Source organism: Poecilia reticulata, chromosome 12 (genome assembly GCF_904066995.2).
Source record: "Poecilia reticulata chromosome 12, P_reticulata-male-v2, whole genome shotgun sequence".
NCBI lineage: Eukaryota > Metazoa > Chordata > Actinopteri > Cyprinodontiformes > Poeciliidae > Poecilia > Poecilia reticulata.
The window spans coordinates 12,834,457-12,851,965 of record NC_088841.1 but is presented as its reverse complement, the minus strand read 5'-3'; the positions used below and the strand labels follow the sequence as shown (position 1 = coordinate 12,851,965).

Here is a 17,509-nt window from a genome sequence, read left to right as displayed (position 1 = left end):
AGCCTGTGCACAGCCTTGAAGAGTGTAAACAACCTTGTGTGCAGCACAGGACCTCGGGGCGTGAAAGTCTGAGTGAGAGAGTGCTTACTGTGGGTAGCTTCACATGTAGTTTCCTGGATTCAACACACCCCTGAGGCTTTATCAGCTTTATATCAGACTGGGCTTACAGATTTGCTAATCTGATTTTAAAAACCGAATTAAGCACACAAACAGGATAGTTATAATCAAATAGGTGTCAATGTTGGATCAGGATTTTACCCATATAGCTTTCATTTCTTTAACACTTTATTGCAGTATTGCTCTTTTAATAATATATCAGGAAAATCTCATTGTCTTGCTCTGTTTATGAGTAACACGATCCCTCTTGTTGCAGAAAACCAGATAAAAGAAATGCACCCTCTGGTGGTAGCCTCCAGAACTCCTTTCTCAATGTAATGAGAGAGAATGGGCATTGCCATGCTTCTTCTGTACACATACAGATAGTTTTAAAATTTTAATTCTGCTTAAAACAGCTGTTTGAAGAAAAAACAAACTTTTCTTTAAAAATGTTATATGGAAAACAGAGATTTGAATAAAAATGCTAGATTAATTGTAACATGTTAAAACTAAAATTAGTCATATATTTCATGACCAAATTATAAAATATCTTCAGAAGAAGTATAATATTTTTATAGCACTTGTTTAAAATAAGCTTGACAAAACAAAAACTCAAGAGTTGGCTCTAATTGGCTCTAACATACCATATTATTTTTTCCAAGTTATTGTGACTAAATGTGCCATATAGTTTATATATTGCTTTATTGCTAAACACAAAAATCCTTCTTCATCCTTCATTAACAAAGAAGCAGACAAGCTGTGATCTACAGCAATGGGGGGAAAAAAACTCCTTGGGAAGATATTTTTATTTTTATTTCTTTTGGAAATATATTCATAGAACCTGGAGCCTAGTACAACACTGACATGTGTTTCCTTATTTACATACAAACACAAATACTTCATGAGACAATTACCCCCCCACAACCCCCACCACCTTGATTTTACAAGAAAAGAGCTGTGATGGCTGGTTTTGCCCCCAGGCTATTGTTGGATCCTGTACGCATAGCCCAAATAACACTCTTCACAAAGCATACTTTTTGCAGACAAGAACAGATTTCTACACTGAGATGCGAACCGTTCAGCATACACCCAGGCACAAACACAAACAACGTCTGCTTCTCTCGGCTGAGTGGCTCCATGATCCTATTTTGGAGAATGAGACCTTCTACAAACATTTCTTGGGTGTGTGTCATCGCTCTATTCCAAACAAACACTGATGTAATAATTAGCTTCCTTTTTTTTTTTTTCTACGTTTCTAATCATAATGTCTAGCTTCATGTAAGATGTTACTGAATTTCAGTCTTACACTCCACAGCACTCTGTGTATTAAATTTGTGGTAAACCAAAACTCACATTTAAGTCACAGCATTTACTCTTAGTTCCAATGTTGCGTATGCTGTCCCTCGCCACCTGTGCCATTCTTCATCCCTCTTTCTCTCCCCATACCAGTACGCTGTTTCTAATCAGCCATGGCTTCCTTGTTCCCTGATCAAGCTCCTCAATATGTATTACTCACTCTCAGTCATTCCTTGTTGGTTCCTCCTGTTTATTCCCATTACTTCTTTGTTTCTTCCTGGTTTCCTAGTTCCCCTTGTTGTTTTATCCTGACTTGTGTCAGTGTTCCTTTTTTTGTGGAAGTTTTCCGTTTTATTATAAAAGAAAAATTCAACATGATCCATACTTCCAGTTCCTGTCTGCATTTTGGTCTATCCACAAATTCACTGTGCATGACAACAGGAAGCAATAGCCAAAATCCCAGACTTCCTGTACAAAGCAAAAAAGCAAAGCGTAATACAAGGGGTTGGTTTTTACAAGGCTGCCTCTAACGATGCCAAAACTTAATTCTTGAAAACTAAGAATTGCCCTGTACAGTAGTTCTTAAATAAAAGTCATATATTGTTGCTAATGGGGGTTGTATATAGGACTGAAACTGTCTACGTAGGAACCTCGCTGTCAGAACAGGCCTTTGTAAATCCCATTGCAGTTGAATCAGACACAAGGAAATAAATACATCTGCTATTATAGTGATTATTGAATAATATTTCTTAAACCTCTTGGGAAATTATAGCTTGAATATGCTGTATCATTTAATGTTTCTGTGTTTTCATTGATGGTAGGAATGTTTTAGAGCTTGATCTATTGTGTACTTGGCTTTGCTGCTCTATCAATCTCCAATATGGTCTTGCCAAGTTTGCTGATTCACACATGCGTGCATAATGCTCATGCAAATAAATAATAATAAAAAAAAACAAAACAGAAATATCTCTCAAATTTACTTTATTAGGATGATTTTAGAAACAGAGTCTCTGGGAAGAACAACAACATAAAAAATTAATTACCAAAGTTCATTCTCGACAAATTAAACCACTTAAAACGGTAAAAGGCACAAAGATAACACTGCAGGGTTAACAAGTGGATGAACTGACATCCTGTCTATTTTCACTGTTGTGACAGATACAAGGGTTGGTTTAACCCAGGCACTTTGCACATTCCCTATCCTATCACATCAAAACGTATGTCAGTACTGCAAATAAGGGAGGAACCGTATATTGATAACAGTGTGCTGAATATTCATCTGGAACGTATTAAGTGGGGAGATGTCCTGTCTTCTGAACTGACAACCCCACTACACGGACTGAAGATAACACCATGAACACAATACAATGTCAACATGTAGGTCCACAGATTTGTCATGTTTTTTTTTTGGTTCACAGAGGACTTGGAGGACAAAGGTCAAGCAGGGTGAAACTGCAATGTGACCAGTATGTGATGTGACACGTGTTGTCTCAAATGACTGGAATAAAAGCTCGAATGTTTTGAAATACAAAGAGATGCGTCTTGTGCCCCGTTTGAATTGTCTCAAGAAATAAAGTAGGTTATGGAATGATTCAAAGAAAGACTATCATAATAACACATACAAAAACAAAAATTACATATGGACATTACATGCAAGTTAACCTCTCACCATATTGCACAAATTCTCAAGTGGCAATTTGTACTGGCCCTCTTTGTTTCTGTCTCAAAAAAATGCACATGTGTATAAAGGAGAGAAATGTGCTACACATATCCCAAAACTGGTTTGGAACAGGTCTGAGAATGAAGCTGAACAAGAATAAATAAAACAGGATATTTTTATAGAGCCAATATTATGCAGTTTGGACATGAGCTGTTCATTTTGACCACAAACAAAAATTTAAAATATACCTATTTAGATTAGCAACAGGTGAAAATATGTTTGTTTTATTATTATTTTTTTACATTTTCAAATGCCATTAGAGCAGTTAAAAGAACTAATAAAATATGTCAATGCACATATGGAGGGATGTAGAAATGCTAATATTGATCATGCAGTAAAGTCTGAATGGTCTGTATTCAGAGTTGATTTAAATAAGAGATTAAAAGATACATTCAACCATTTATATGAAAAATACATGTATATATTTATCTGTCAATCAAATTTAGAGAAGCAATTTTTTGTGATTATAAATTAATGATAAATGTCTTGTACTTGTATAGCACTTTATCACGTCCAGAGGACCCCAAAGCTCTTCCCACTACATTCAGTCATTCACCCATTCACCATGAATGTGTGAACATTAGTTTTTATAACAGTATCATTCTGCTCATATGTATCATTATACAATAACTATTACAACAAGGACGACCTTTGAAACTGAATGCCATTAGTAAATGTGAATACTGAGTCTTTCAAAGGACTGAACAGCCTTTTGATAAAGAAACAAAATAAGTCTAAATGAATGGCAGCTTAAGGTATAACTGTTATCAAGGTTGTTTCAATTTTCAAAGCAAACTTCGTATGAAGCATGATTCATAAGAGTCCTGTTAAGTCCACCAAAATTCTTTTTAACTCAATAATGCCTACAAAAAAGAAAGGACAATTGAGAAGAGCTATATTCTGAAAAAAAGGAAAAAAAGATCAAATCTTGGTTTTTAAATCTGTACAACAAAAAGAAATCTACAAGGTTAACAGTGTAATGAAAATCATTACAAGACAAAGGTCTGTTCCACAGACCTAAAACGTGCACAGTAAGTTGGTAAGTACTGGTGAAGAACTGGTGTCACTGGTGACAATGGGTATTGTGCAAATGAAAACTACTGAAGTTTAACCTCAGCACTATTTGGGGCGTGGGGGGCTCCACCTGGAAGAAAGAGCTGGATGAGTGTTAAATAGTAAGATGCAACAGTGTGATGCCTGGAAATCTTAGTGAATCTCTACAAACACTGCTCAGCTCTGAATACAGGAATACATATTGAAAACTGGTACTCTGCAATAAAATAGTGATGCATTTTCAGCTCATGTAAGTAAAAAAATCCATGTTAGTCCACATTAAATGTCTTCTTTCATCATTTAGTTTTGGTAATTTATTTCTAAATGTAGTTCAAATCTAATCTGAAATGAATGCTATGGAAAAACAATATGATGACACTTATTTATCCACTGGATAACAAGACAATGGCACCATAAGTTTATTTTGTGAGCTACAAATGGCCCATAGGGCCACTTTAGGGTTTTGATATGGCAGCAAGAAATGACAGTAAATTAAAAATGATTAAAAAAAAAACAATAACTTCACCACAGAAACCTAGTTTTAAGTTTTACCTTAGCTCCAGATTTCTACTCAATAAGAGGTAGCAATAAAACCATGGTCCCTGGACTGCAAATTAGTCTAAAATCATATAAGGAAGTATTTATTTTGTCTATTTGGAAATGAGAATACACAGAACGTCAGACACCTTGATGTTGTTGATGAATTTCTTTGGACTCACCTAGCACACAACCCGTCATATTTTTGTTTCTTAAATGTTCGCAAAACATCTTTTCATCTGTTTTTCAAAGCTTGTCTTTGGACCGGTTTGTCTCCTGGATAACTGTTATTGTGCTCCCATCACACGAGCACAATTCATTGGAAAGAATGTTGTGAATTTCCTGTTAGCTCTTGGGGGGATATGGTTTGTTTTTCCTGTTGCTGGGAGCCAATTCTTTTTTTTTTTTTTTTTTTTTTGGCCTCTGTAACATCCTGGCTGAGGAATTTGAATTTACAGAGAGGCTGCAAAGGAAAGCATTAAAAAACTAATATCAAAACTTTGGTTACTCATCATTCATCCTTTCTCCACATCTAACTCCAGACTCCCAGATCAAACCCATTTTTAGACATGGTATGTCAAATACCATCAGTTGTGCTTTTTAAACAACAATTTAAACAGTATAAAGTATAAAGAAATGCTCTTTCAAGGACGGATGCAACAAAAAGCTTGAAACCCATCAAGATGACAGAAGGGATGGTGGCCTGCTAGTATAACCAACAATGATCTTATGCCATGCTGCTGGTCGGTGTGCTCTGAGTGCTTCCGATGCTAGCATTTGCGCTGCTATTCTCGGAGGGTGATGGGTTGGAAGAAACAGGTTGTCGCTTTGCTCTTGAACAGGGACATCCTTAAAAAAGAAGGCAGATGCTGATTAGAGCCTGATCCCAATAAAAAAAAATCAAAAAAAAATCATGAAGAACAGTTATACTTCTCACCAGGAAAACTGGCAGCAGTTGACCTCATGTCAAGTCCAGCTGGGTACCCTGAGTTTAATTCAATGAGACCACGTTAAGTGTAGGCATATTCGGTTGGGACATTTGACAAGTTGGAACACAATAGAAAAGAAATATGGAGAACAGCAGTGAACTGCTACCCTTATGGCAAAGAATATTTTTTTCTTTACAAATATTACAAGAAATAAATACCTATGGCATGATAAAAGTACATAAGCTTTATTCTTTATAGGAAATATGCAGTCCAGACTTTAAAAAGCCAATGATTTTTGCACATCAGAGGTTTTCAGTGAGTTTTTTTTTTCCAGAGATGAGGAGCACAGAGACTAAATTATGTTTCACTTGTTTAGTTCTGGTCAGGGAACATGTAGTAAAACAGGTTTGTGATGGTTGGGTGATCTACATAGTACCTACTAAGTAATCCTGAGATGACCATTCCATCTCTTAGATTTAAAAATCAAACTGTTTGCACACAATAACTTAATGAATTAATGTAAGGTTTGGTGCAAAATGACCTATTTTTGTGGCATTATATTGGACTCTGGCAGGAGCATTTTATAAAAGCAGCAGCTAGTTGATGCTTTTCTTTTCAGATAACGGTAAGGATTATTACAATAATTAAAAATGCTGCAAATAAAAGCATGCACATGTTTTTTCTTTATCCTGTTTTGAATGGAAACTATTTAGGTAATCTTTCTTTTTTTACATGGTGGCAAAATGATACAGTATTAGACCATATGTGGATGTTAAAATGTAGGCATAATCCTGTGTCAAATGTGGCAAACATTGTCATCTGAGCTAGTGAGATTATGTTGAATAAAAGTGACCCAAATTTGTGTGATCTGTTTTACGCAGGTTACAATTAGAATAGGATACAAAACAGAACATGCATTTACCTGTTTTAATCTTGATAAACCACAACGCTCCAATAAGTAACACTCCAATCAGGAACCCTCCAAAAGCAATTCCAAGAACACCTGACAGGCCAAAATCAAAGCATGGCTGATCTGAAAGACCACAGAGAAAAAAAAAGTGCAATATACCTTTAATTAAAGAACAGCAAGTGAATATTATAAAATTGTGTTGTACTAAATGTAAAGCTATGCAATGTGGGAGGATTAGTTTACAATTACATCATGCCTTGTAGTATGATATAATGGATCACTCAGAGTGTAATGCTGAATCTTTCAGTTCTTCCCTTTTTTGTTTGAAACTACAACCAAATCCACATGGTTCGGTTGTAGGTTTTTGTATCTTTTTTACATTTGGAAACAACTGGCCAGCCAATTTGACCAATTTTGCTGGCCAGTATATTTGACATAGTTAAATAAATAGCTTTGTTGGCATTTTATGTCATCGTCCATCTAAATTATATTGTACATATGAAGCAATGGTGGCCATTGCAGTTCATATTTTAAAATAGATTAAAAAAATAATAGAATTTCAGTGAAGTTATAATAGACGTTAGTAGCGGCATATTAGGAATAGTCATTTAAGGTCCGTTCATTATTAGAAATAGTTATACACCAATACCACTTCTACAAAGATTGATTTATAGTGTAAAGGCAAAATGGAAAACATGTGTATATATTAAAATCTGTAGAGTGATATCTTTGCAGAGTAGTTAATTTTTAGGTGCAAGCTGTACACTTGGAAAAACTAGGAAAACATAGCATATACTGTAGTTTCTGCAAATTGCTCAGGCCTCTGAACATAGGCTATACGCTAGAAAGCCATTCTCATTTTATAGTTGTGTTTTATTATGATAAAACCCTGACTATATTTTCTTGAGAAGAACATCAATTTTGCCCTTCCGTCAAATATTTTTCAACCCTATCACCTCTATAAATGAATAATTAATTAAGGGCTTTCATTTTCGTGTATTAAAAAAAAAATCTTGGTTGTTCCTGAAACATTTTGCATTACTCTCTAGTTCTTTTCATCAATTTTAACACTGAAATAGGTTTAGTGTTTTACAGGTTTGCGTGTCTGACTGAGAGGAATCGATTTTAAAATTCAAATTTGCAATAGCACCATGTAAGCTGCCAGAAATCTCCACCAAAGCAGAGACACGTTGCTTGTTCTGAATTGTATAACAATAGAGACAGTGTGCAAACAGATGCTTTTTTCTCTCTCTCTCTACTTGGCTTGCTACCTGTAAAGATCTTCTACAAAGCAACCAGAACATTTCTGAGAAACTAATCATCACCTGCACTTGAGTTTCTCTCACCTGCCTCTGCAGCCTCCTGTTTCCTGCTGAAACAAGCTAAGTTAAGTTTTGGAATATAGGAGTCATAACTCAACTCATCTGTAGTTTAATCTGACTGAAAGGGTACACATGGGACAAAAAAAAGCATTTTTTTTTTGTTGAAACATAAACTACCTAACACAGTAGGTGAATTTAAACTGAAGCACTGAGGAAAGTATGACGGAGTGAGATGATGGAATCATTAGCAGAAAACCTTAAGGTAATAATAAAAGCACTCTGAAGCATCTAATATATACACTATGTTGTTCATTTAATATTTGTGTATTAATCGCAAAGCGTAAAGCTGCTTCTGTTCAAACAAAAACACTTAAAAGTCAACCTTAAATTACTCCCAGGGAACTGAAACAGTGACATCTGGTGGCCGTACATACCAACTGCATCCCAACCTCGTTTGTTGATTTTAGATTACAAAGGAACATTCCTTGTCTCTGAATTGGGAAGAAACATCACAGCGTCTTGAGACAGCCTTCCTCAGAGAATTGTTTTCTCCAATCACTGGCAGTGTTAGTTTGTATAAGTGAGCCTTTGACAGCAAAGCTGAATAAACAGTTGCAGGAAACAGAAGCTGCAGTGCAGGTGGGGAGGCAAGGAGGGACATCAGGCCTGCGCCCTGACTCCCTGCCCTTGGTATGAAAACCAGCAAACAGGAAGGATTACTGAATGGAGCGGTCGCTGCCGCTTGATAAAGACTCGGAAAACAATGACGCCTGCTAGTTATGCTTATTTATAGTGATTATTCCATCTCTGTCATAATAAACTGGACTCCATGAAAAGGTTTGTCAGACTTACAAAGTTTGAAGAAAAAGTTTTTGTTTTTGTTTGTTTGTTTGTTTGTTTGTTTCTTCACAATTTTGGCACTTTAAGTGACTTGTAGTAATCAAATTAATCAATTTCATCTGAATTGTGCAGCCAAACTCAGATAAGTGTGAAGAGAATGGTGGCACATGTGGTTTGCATTTAAGAGAGAGCGTTGTTACTAAGTTCATTCTGAAATATTGGGCTTGTGTGAAAGTACATGCCCACACAATTCTGAGAGGATTTGTTAGGATATCTTTTTTTGTTTTTTTTTTACATTTAACAAGGTGTGTAAAATGTGTGAAGAGAGCTAATGACTAAAGGAACGAGTGAACCAACAAATTAATTTAGAAAACTGATTTGCAGACTTGCTTTTCCAAGGAAAACTTTATGAATTATAATGAAACAGAAGAATTAGAAGAAGAAAAAAATATTGACTGCAGCATCTGGAATGATATTTTGCAGTGAGTCGTATTGCTGATAAAACAGAGAGTGCTATATTACTGAGCTGCTACAAAATTTAAGCTAATGCCATTCATTTCCTTAATATTTTTCTAGTCACAGATTTTGCTTCTCTTATCTTGAGAGAAACTCATCCCTCTTTGACAAAAATGTTCATTAGTCTTTTAATGGCTCGAAGCTCTCCAATGTGTCTGGACATCAGAATAGTCAGACTTTTTGGAAGCACAAAGGATTTTAGCCCACCCACCCGCCTGCCACTGTTTCCCCTGAGGGCTGTTACGTGTGACTGTGGCCACAAGGTCAGCCTGCAGACCTTCCTAAAGGACGAGGCCCCGCCCTACCGCCGCTCACTGGCTTCATTGAATATCCTGTGTTTGCTGCTATGGCAATCAGCCCATGCAGTGTTGTGTGAGTGCTATAAGCAATTATAGGAAAAAATTTCAGCACATAGTATTACTCAATCACTAGCTGACTGACTAGCAGTTTAGTCCAGGAGGCATGAAAGGTAAATTAAATGTTATGATTATTTGTGTAGGAGTTTGACAAGTTTTTACTATGAAACAGATAATTTATGAAAATGAACATCAAGGTAATTTTTTTAAATAAATGAAATTAATAAATAACTTCTCTCACCCTGTGGTTGGCATGACTGCATAACCTCCAGATTCTTCTCTGCTGTCCTCACTTTATCCTCACAGATCTGTGGGTGAAACAGAAAAATAATAAAAAATAAACGTCCTTTTTCAGGAAATGAGCTGAAAAACTTGTTTCCAGCAGATATGACTGGACAGTACTTTATACTACTTGGACAATCACCATAGACAAACTAGGGATAATAATATAACAACACAGTATAACATATTGCATCGAGCACACCAATAATACAATGTCATTGCTATAATGCTGCTTTTCACTTGCAAAGCTGAAAACCAAAAAGACCCGCAAAGACAATGCAGAATACCGAAGGAGTGAACAAAAAATGAGGGCAAAGCAAATAAAAGGAGAATCCACCAGGGAATTTCCACAGGTACCACGCTTCAGGCAAAGCTTGTGAAATATTCCCCTCATAGCATGAAAAAAATAATCATTTATGATTATGGTAATATTTTCAATCATTTCTCAGGCCCTAATAAAAGATTATTCAAAACACTTTAGATGTAAATACGTCTAAGCTGAAACTGAAATATTCATGTATAATATGCAGAATGTTTTGTGCCTCTGCTTTCATTTAAAACAACTGAAAATACATGTTGTTTAGTCAAAAAAGCCGTTGTGAAATACATACCTCAATCTGATATAACTTGTCAGAAAAGCATAGCTTGACAGAGCATCGTAGGACCCATGTGCTGGATGTTCCCTCTGGCATCTGATCTAAGGAGAAGCTGAGCCGAGCGCTGTTGTGACAGGGGTCTGCAGTGCAGGACTCCAAGAAGATCGGGAGCTCTTTCTCTGCAGAGGACAAGGCCTTGGGCCTTATGGTGCAGTCAATCACCTTGAGGGCCATTTTCATGTCACCTATGGTGTACGCAGATATCTATAAGGAAAAAAGACGATATTAAATAAACTGCAGGGAAGGAACGCAACTTCTAATAAAATGTAAGCAAGAGTTGCTTTTAGAGATTTTGTTTTGTGATCTTCTGGATGAGTCGTCTAAGTACTCTTAAAGTAATTTTGGTATCCTTACTGTCCTGATTGTATTTACTGCTGTTCCATGTTCTCCATTTGCAGTGATGCAAAGAATGGCTTTAAAACAAATGGCGTTACTAACGGCAGTACTTTGTTTTAGTAATGAGTAACCTAACAAATTACTTTTTCCCTCGTTACAATGGTCTTTCCTTTACGTACAAATGTGGCAGGTTACTTTAATTCAGCACAGAGAAGGTGAAGGCACTAGACCAGGAGCTAAGGGGAAGAAGAATGTGCTACTGATTGGCTGAGGAAGAGTAAAGTAGACATAAATTAATCACAACATCACATGCTTCAACAAAAATAGTCCACAAGAATGACGATGTGGCTGCTAGCAGGCACAGACTAAACCCAGGTGAGACTAAAATAAGCCTGGCATATAACGCAGATGGAGTGACCCTGTCTAAGCAGAGCGAAGCTTTGGTTCACTCATACAATGTAGCCACAACAATAGTCTACAGAGTTGTCTCCATACACTGTTGCTGAGGGTTTAGTTATTGATTCTGTTTTGTGGGAAACATTTGAATATATATTTTAAAGCCCCAGTAAATGTCTTAGTAAAGCCCTGGGAAAAGGCATTGAAACCCCTTCCACACTGATAGATGTTAATATATGTTGATGACGGTTTCTCATTTGTTATTTATTGATTATGCAACTCTGACAATAGTCCAGCTTGGAGAAGAAGTGAAGTTAAACTAAAAATATGAATTTATTCACCGTTAGATTATTTGATAATGGGGGCAATGGCTTTTTCACATTGTGCATCAATATTTGAAAACTTTTTTTTTTGTTTGATACTAACATTTTGTTCAGTGATCTGAAATATAAAAGACTTTAAAAAACCAAGAACAGATGAAATATAAAATAAAATTACATTTAAAAAAATAAAGGAGATCAATACATTTTCACAATGATACATGATTGGTCAAATTTTATATGGTGAATTGCTCAGTAATTACAAAGTAGCAACTTGTTGTGACATTTTAGGAATGATATTCGATGGTTGCACTGTAGAAAAAAAAAAACAAATAAATATCGGTAATTTACGGTAAAATACCAGCCACTGTAAAATCCATATAAATATGAATTTTAAGCCCCCAGGGCTGCCGGTATTTAGCTGTAAATTAGAGACTTTTTTATTCTTCTTCTTCTTTTTTCTTAACAGTGCCATGTTTGCTGCTTTTCAATCACTGTCATAACTGGACTGTTTGCTAAACATCAAGGTTGGTACCAAGTTTAACAAGCTGATGATCTCTGCTATATGTCAATTGATGTATGAGTGTATTTGTTAAACAAAACGGTTATTAAAATAGAAAAATAATACATGGCATGAGTGGGTAAATGTGGCTTGTAAAATAATGTGATTTGGGTGATCAGAAAAATCGGAAATAAATTCTTACCAGTGCGTAGATTCTCTTGTTAGTCTGCAATCTGGTTAAAGGGTCTAAGGGAAAGCGATAGTCTGGGGAGGTGTACAGATGGATGTTCAGAAGCATCTGATTCGGGGCATCAGTGGTTTTGGTAATCATACTTTTTGCCATTTCTTCTCTGACTGAAGGAAATCTCTCTAAGAATAAAACAAAAGCAACATTTACAATGTCTATCAATAGTGCAACATTTGCTTCCCAGCTTTGTGCATCTACTTTCTGCATTTCTTTACAGCTTATTTTTCTCTGATAAGAAAGTAAACTAAAAGTCATACCTGGTAAATTGTGTTGTTTTTCAATCACTAGAGAAATGGTTGATGCGTCCAGCGTTATTTCACTGTAGCTGGTGAAATAACTGACTTTAAAATATTCCAAAGCCATTTCCTGTACAACCTCTGCTTTGTCACCTCTCACTGTACCATTATATTTAGGTAGTGTAACCTTATTTTCGAAAGCTTGTATCTGGACGTCGTTGTTAGACTATAAGAAAAGAAGACAATAAAAATAAATTCTTAATGAATATATTACAACAAGTACTTGACAAGTGCCGAATAACAAAAGGAACTTCAGAAAGCCTAGAAATTGTTCATTAATACAATCAATTTGATTGTTTTGAGTCAGACAGAAATTTGTTTTAGAATGAATTCCATTATACTGACATTTTCTAAAGGTATACACATAACATGGAAACTTACGCCAAGCTTCAAAAAGCCCGTGTTGAGGAAGGTCCATGTGGTGCCCTGAGGACCTCTCAGGAAGAAAGAAATGCCCTGAGTTTTAACGAGCAAGGATACATTACTGCCATGTGGAGAGAGAGAGAAAAAAAAGAGGATTACGAAAAAAATATTTGGTAAAAATTGAGGAACATAAAATTCTGTTTCTTAAAAATATAAAGGTTACCGAACAGGAGAACTGTCTGGAATGTTTATGACATGGATCTCATTATCGTCTGGGTTCTGTGATTTCAGTGTACAAGACGTGATCCTATCTGGAACCATGTCAACCTTCATAAAGTGCTTTTCTGAGATGTCTTCGTTGTTAAGTACACAATCTGTAGGACCAGCTGTAGGTATGCTTGTAGGTTTAGTTCCTACAAACAAACAAATCACAGCTCATCATTGATCATTGAGTAATACAGCCTTTTAATGGAAAATCAAGTTTAAAACATAGACACTGTGCAAAGTAATGAGCAAGTTGATGGTTACCACAAAGAAGTACACTAAATCTATTGTCACAGAGGTTAAAGTAGTAGGTCTTAATGAGAGTGTTGTTCAGGTAAAAGGTTTCAGACAATGTTGCTATATTTGATTAGACACTTTACAACATGGACAAGAAAAAAAAACCTAAGTCTTATTTCCTTTTAACCCTTGTAAGGTGTTCATAATTTGATTAACTTTGAAGGCGGGCTGTTCTTTTAAATCTTCCATTTTGTCCCTCTAAATGCTCTGGATACATAGCGCGTAGTGACTGCATGTTCCCCACTGATAACATTTAACTGTTTTTGTCAATTATTTTCCACAGTATCTCTATGACGTCAGCGCATTTGTAACAATAAACTTCGAGACTTTGTCGGAGGTAAAGCGATTCGGTTCACCCTGGGGCGTTTCACTTTGGACCAAATTGCAGTTGCTGATTGGACTGTTGCTGACAAACACAGTGGATAGATCGACACATGGCGTGGCGTCGTACAATTTTGAGGATCTCATGTTGTCCATGAAGGAGACAAACTCTAAGGTCGCAGGGGAACCCGAGGTTACTTTAACAAACATTGCTGAGGTGGCCAAGAATCAGTCTGGTGATTTTTCCTCGAGATGCCGACTACTCTACCTTTTTACCTGCGGAGTGACAGGACCAAATTTTGGTGCCAATCTGGATATTTAGCTAGTGAATTGTCAGCAGGATTTCTTTATTTGGTTTTTAATGCTGCGCTGAGGGGGTTTTATATGTCCTATGATTATACAATTCATATGTATGCACTGTACAAATTTCTTGACAAGCCTCTACACTGGCAAGAAAAGCTCTTTGTTAACCCAAGCAAAGTTAAACAATGTTATTCTTACCTTGTGCTTCTATTAGTGTGATTTTTTCGGGATTTTTAACAGTAGTGAATGAAGTCACACCGTCAAATTTCTGCTTTGCCCACTCGATCAGCTCCTCGTTTTGATGGGGTATTTCTTCTTTGTAGACATTGTTCTGAGGTTTACTGGTCAGTGTAATTGTGGAATTATTCACCTGTAAAACACAAAACAAACACAGCATTTCGTTAACTGCAAAAAACACAGGGCTGGATCAATGCCTTTCTTCTCATCATGTTCCTTTGTCATTCTCCTCCACTCCTTTTTCTTATCCTTCACCAAACTCTCCCTCTATTCTCTGAGTGGGGCTATGAAAGAGAAATGTTTATTATGGTTAAGTGACCACGAGCCGAGTTGCACAACCTCTTTGGAGCCAAGGTCTTTCTTTTGCTTCCTGAGTGGGGCCAGGAAATGGGACCTTTTTTAGCTTTGTGCGTCACCATAGTCGGCTGGAATCTGGCTCCATACAAGGTATAAATATATGCATCCATCTCATTGACTAGACACTGCCGTTTCCTTGTCTGGACGAATGGGAAGTAAAGAAGTTTGCATGTTGGGTTTTGTGGATTAGTGAACAGCAGCAGAAATGTGGCATGGGTAGTGTCTAAATTGGACTCATGGTTCCAGGATACTGAGAGCAGCAATGCTTTCCGAGTGTTAAGTGTCTCAGTGCATTAAAAAATCTCTTTCAACTAAATAATAAAATTCTGAGTTGCTTCTCTTTTGTTCAGCTCCTCGTTTTGATGGGGGTTTGAAATGCATAATGCATTTTAGATCCTACCTCAACAACTACAACCTCCTCAGTCTGACGCTTGGAGAAGGGATTCAAAAGGCTAGAAATGTTTTTATCTCTCAGGAGGAAATTTGTTAAGAATCAAAAAGATGTTTAATGAAACACCGGTAATGTCACTGCATTATCCTTTAAGTTTAAAATGAAGTGTCTATTTTCTAGAAATCTTTATCCCGGCCTGCGGATGTGGGTTTGTGTGCATGCCTTTGCGTCCCAAATTCAGAACAAATGCTGTAAGTCGAGTATGCCAGAGGGAGTGGTATCTCTTTCTACATAAATATTTGATTGATAAGATCAAAAATAGTGTGGAAAGAAACTGCAAACATTAAAAAGCAGGAGAGGAATTCACAACAGAAACAAGCAGATGGAGGAGTCGTCAAAACGACGACATGAAGGAAAAGGTAAAAAAAAAATAAATAAAAAAAAGAAAAGCCTAATGTCATGGAAATTTTATCACATTAGTGTCAGCAGTATTCTACATGCTACCAGAGATTTTGAAAGCAATAGCCAAAAACAGGACCGGTGTCTAATGGGAATGACAGAAACAACTGATCTTTTAATTGTTTCGCATTAGTCATGAGTAATGTTTTGTACATGTTCGGTTCCACACGACAGGCGACATAAAAACTGATTTACTTATAACACACAAGTGTAGGAGTCCAATCATATTTCCCCATAAAGAATGAAATGAGAATAACTCACTTTGACAACCACTGAACTGTTACTTACAGAAAACACGACTGCTCACAAGACTTTTGGAAAAAAAAAAAGCCACCATCCTACTGGCTTTTTAAACAACCTTGAGTGTTAGCGGCAGCCTCGGGAGGCCGAGAGGAGCTGTGACACCGAGACATGCTGTCAAGCTGCTGACGTCCTTTCTCGGATGCTGAACAGATGTTTATTCTCTTACAATGCAATCTGCTGCAAAGCGCTATTATCCCCCAGTGATAGAGCTCATCTCACAACAACATCCTGCCGTCACAGGGAATGTTGTCCAGGCTCCTGACAGGACACGATACAGGATGTGGTACCATGCTGCTGTCAGCATATCAGTAATTGTTGGCACGCCTGCAAGCGTGTCATCGCATTGATTGGACAGCTGTTATTCCACTTAATTTACACATATGCGATGTCTTCAGTAAGTCTGCACAATGTTCACAGTACTGGGAAATATTTTTCAAGACTGCGAGAGAGCTTCTGTGAACACGCAAAGAGCGAATGAGGACAATCTGCTGAAACTTCAAAGTAAAGTGTACCATTGTGAAAGCAAATGTGACTTAATGTTAGTTTTTAAAAGACCGAAGAGATCATAAGATACATCTACTGAGTCTTGAGGAGTCTTCAGGCTTTCTGTTAAAGAGGTGTTTTCCCTTCCACTATCACTACATGCATGCTTAGGATGAAGGATTGCAGTAAATGCGAGGAAGTCTCCAACATTAGTACATACTCAGCCCGGAGGAGTGAAGGCTGTAAGTCAGTGACTCGATGAAATCTGCTGGGTTTCTGGAAATGGAAACTTTCCTATTTGTTTAAATAGATAATAACCTGAACTTGGCAGGCTTGTTTGGTAATTAAGATGAATTTAAATCTCTCTGTTTGATTTGATGAAATTTCCTTTTCAGTGTCCTGAGACAACATACGTGGTCGGCTGGCACAATGTAAATAAACTGAACTAAAAATTATACTATCTTCATTATAAGTGAAGATACATTTTAAGGCTGCAGTAGGTAAAATGTGTTGTTTATAAAATTGTTAAAATGGTTACTATTCTCTGGAAGTGCAACATAAAGTAGACATACTGTGAATAAAATCAAGCTCCCCTATACATTTTGTATAAAAATGAGGTGAGCTTAAATTTATATGTTGATGTAAGAAAAACAGATAAACAGTGGCATGCTAATTTTTTTTCATGACTGTAAACGTTTAAACCTTCCCATCATTATCAGACTAGAATTCACCAGTAAAACACTTTGCTTTTTTTGCAGTGTTATTTCACTCTTTACACCTACATCTGATTATTTTGGCAGCTCAATTCATGCACTTTTTTTTTTTAATACGTGGTTAGTGTATAAAAGTCTGAAACTACCATTTACTGGTACATTAATTTTACAGTCAATACCATCATCCCTACTAGTTACTGGCTACTTGTTGGTTTTATAGTGTGGATAATTAAAACACTAAAACAAAAACTGCTTCTCACAGAGCAAGCCAGTGGGGAATATCCAGAAAAAAAATCAAAGTGGTCTCAGTCTTCCAAAAGACTCAGAGAACTGCAGAGCTGTATCATTTTTACTGAATGTAAAGCAGCTGGCACTAGACTTTTAACACAGGAAAAAACTCCCACAGTA

The 17,509-nt window shown here is 36.6% G+C and overlaps 1 protein-coding gene across 1 annotated transcript in view; it reads right to left on the bottom strand.

Moving 5' to 3' along the window:
* Window positions 1–2,356: 2,356 nt before the first annotated feature.
* Window positions 2,357–17,509, bottom strand: part of eng (endoglin) — a 39,154-nt gene continuing 24,001 nt past the window's right edge. Inside the window, exons 5-14 of the mRNA XM_008424390.3 lie at window positions 14,357–14,528; window positions 13,197–13,386; window positions 12,992–13,094; window positions 12,572–12,776; window positions 12,270–12,436; window positions 10,469–10,717; window positions 9,817–9,883; window positions 6,554–6,664; window positions 5,640–5,687; window positions 2,357–5,551 (exon numbers count right to left, since the gene is read on the bottom strand). Of these exons, the coding sequence (XP_008422612.2) occupies window positions 5,430–5,551; window positions 5,640–5,687; window positions 6,554–6,664; window positions 9,817–9,883; window positions 10,469–10,717; window positions 12,270–12,436; window positions 12,572–12,776; window positions 12,992–13,094; window positions 13,197–13,386; window positions 14,357–14,528 (1,434 nt within the window). The 3' untranslated portion in view covers window positions 2,357–5,429. The remainder of the gene's footprint in view (window positions 5,552–5,639; window positions 5,688–6,553; window positions 6,665–9,816; window positions 9,884–10,468; window positions 10,718–12,269; window positions 12,437–12,571; window positions 12,777–12,991; window positions 13,095–13,196; window positions 13,387–14,356; window positions 14,529–17,509) is intronic.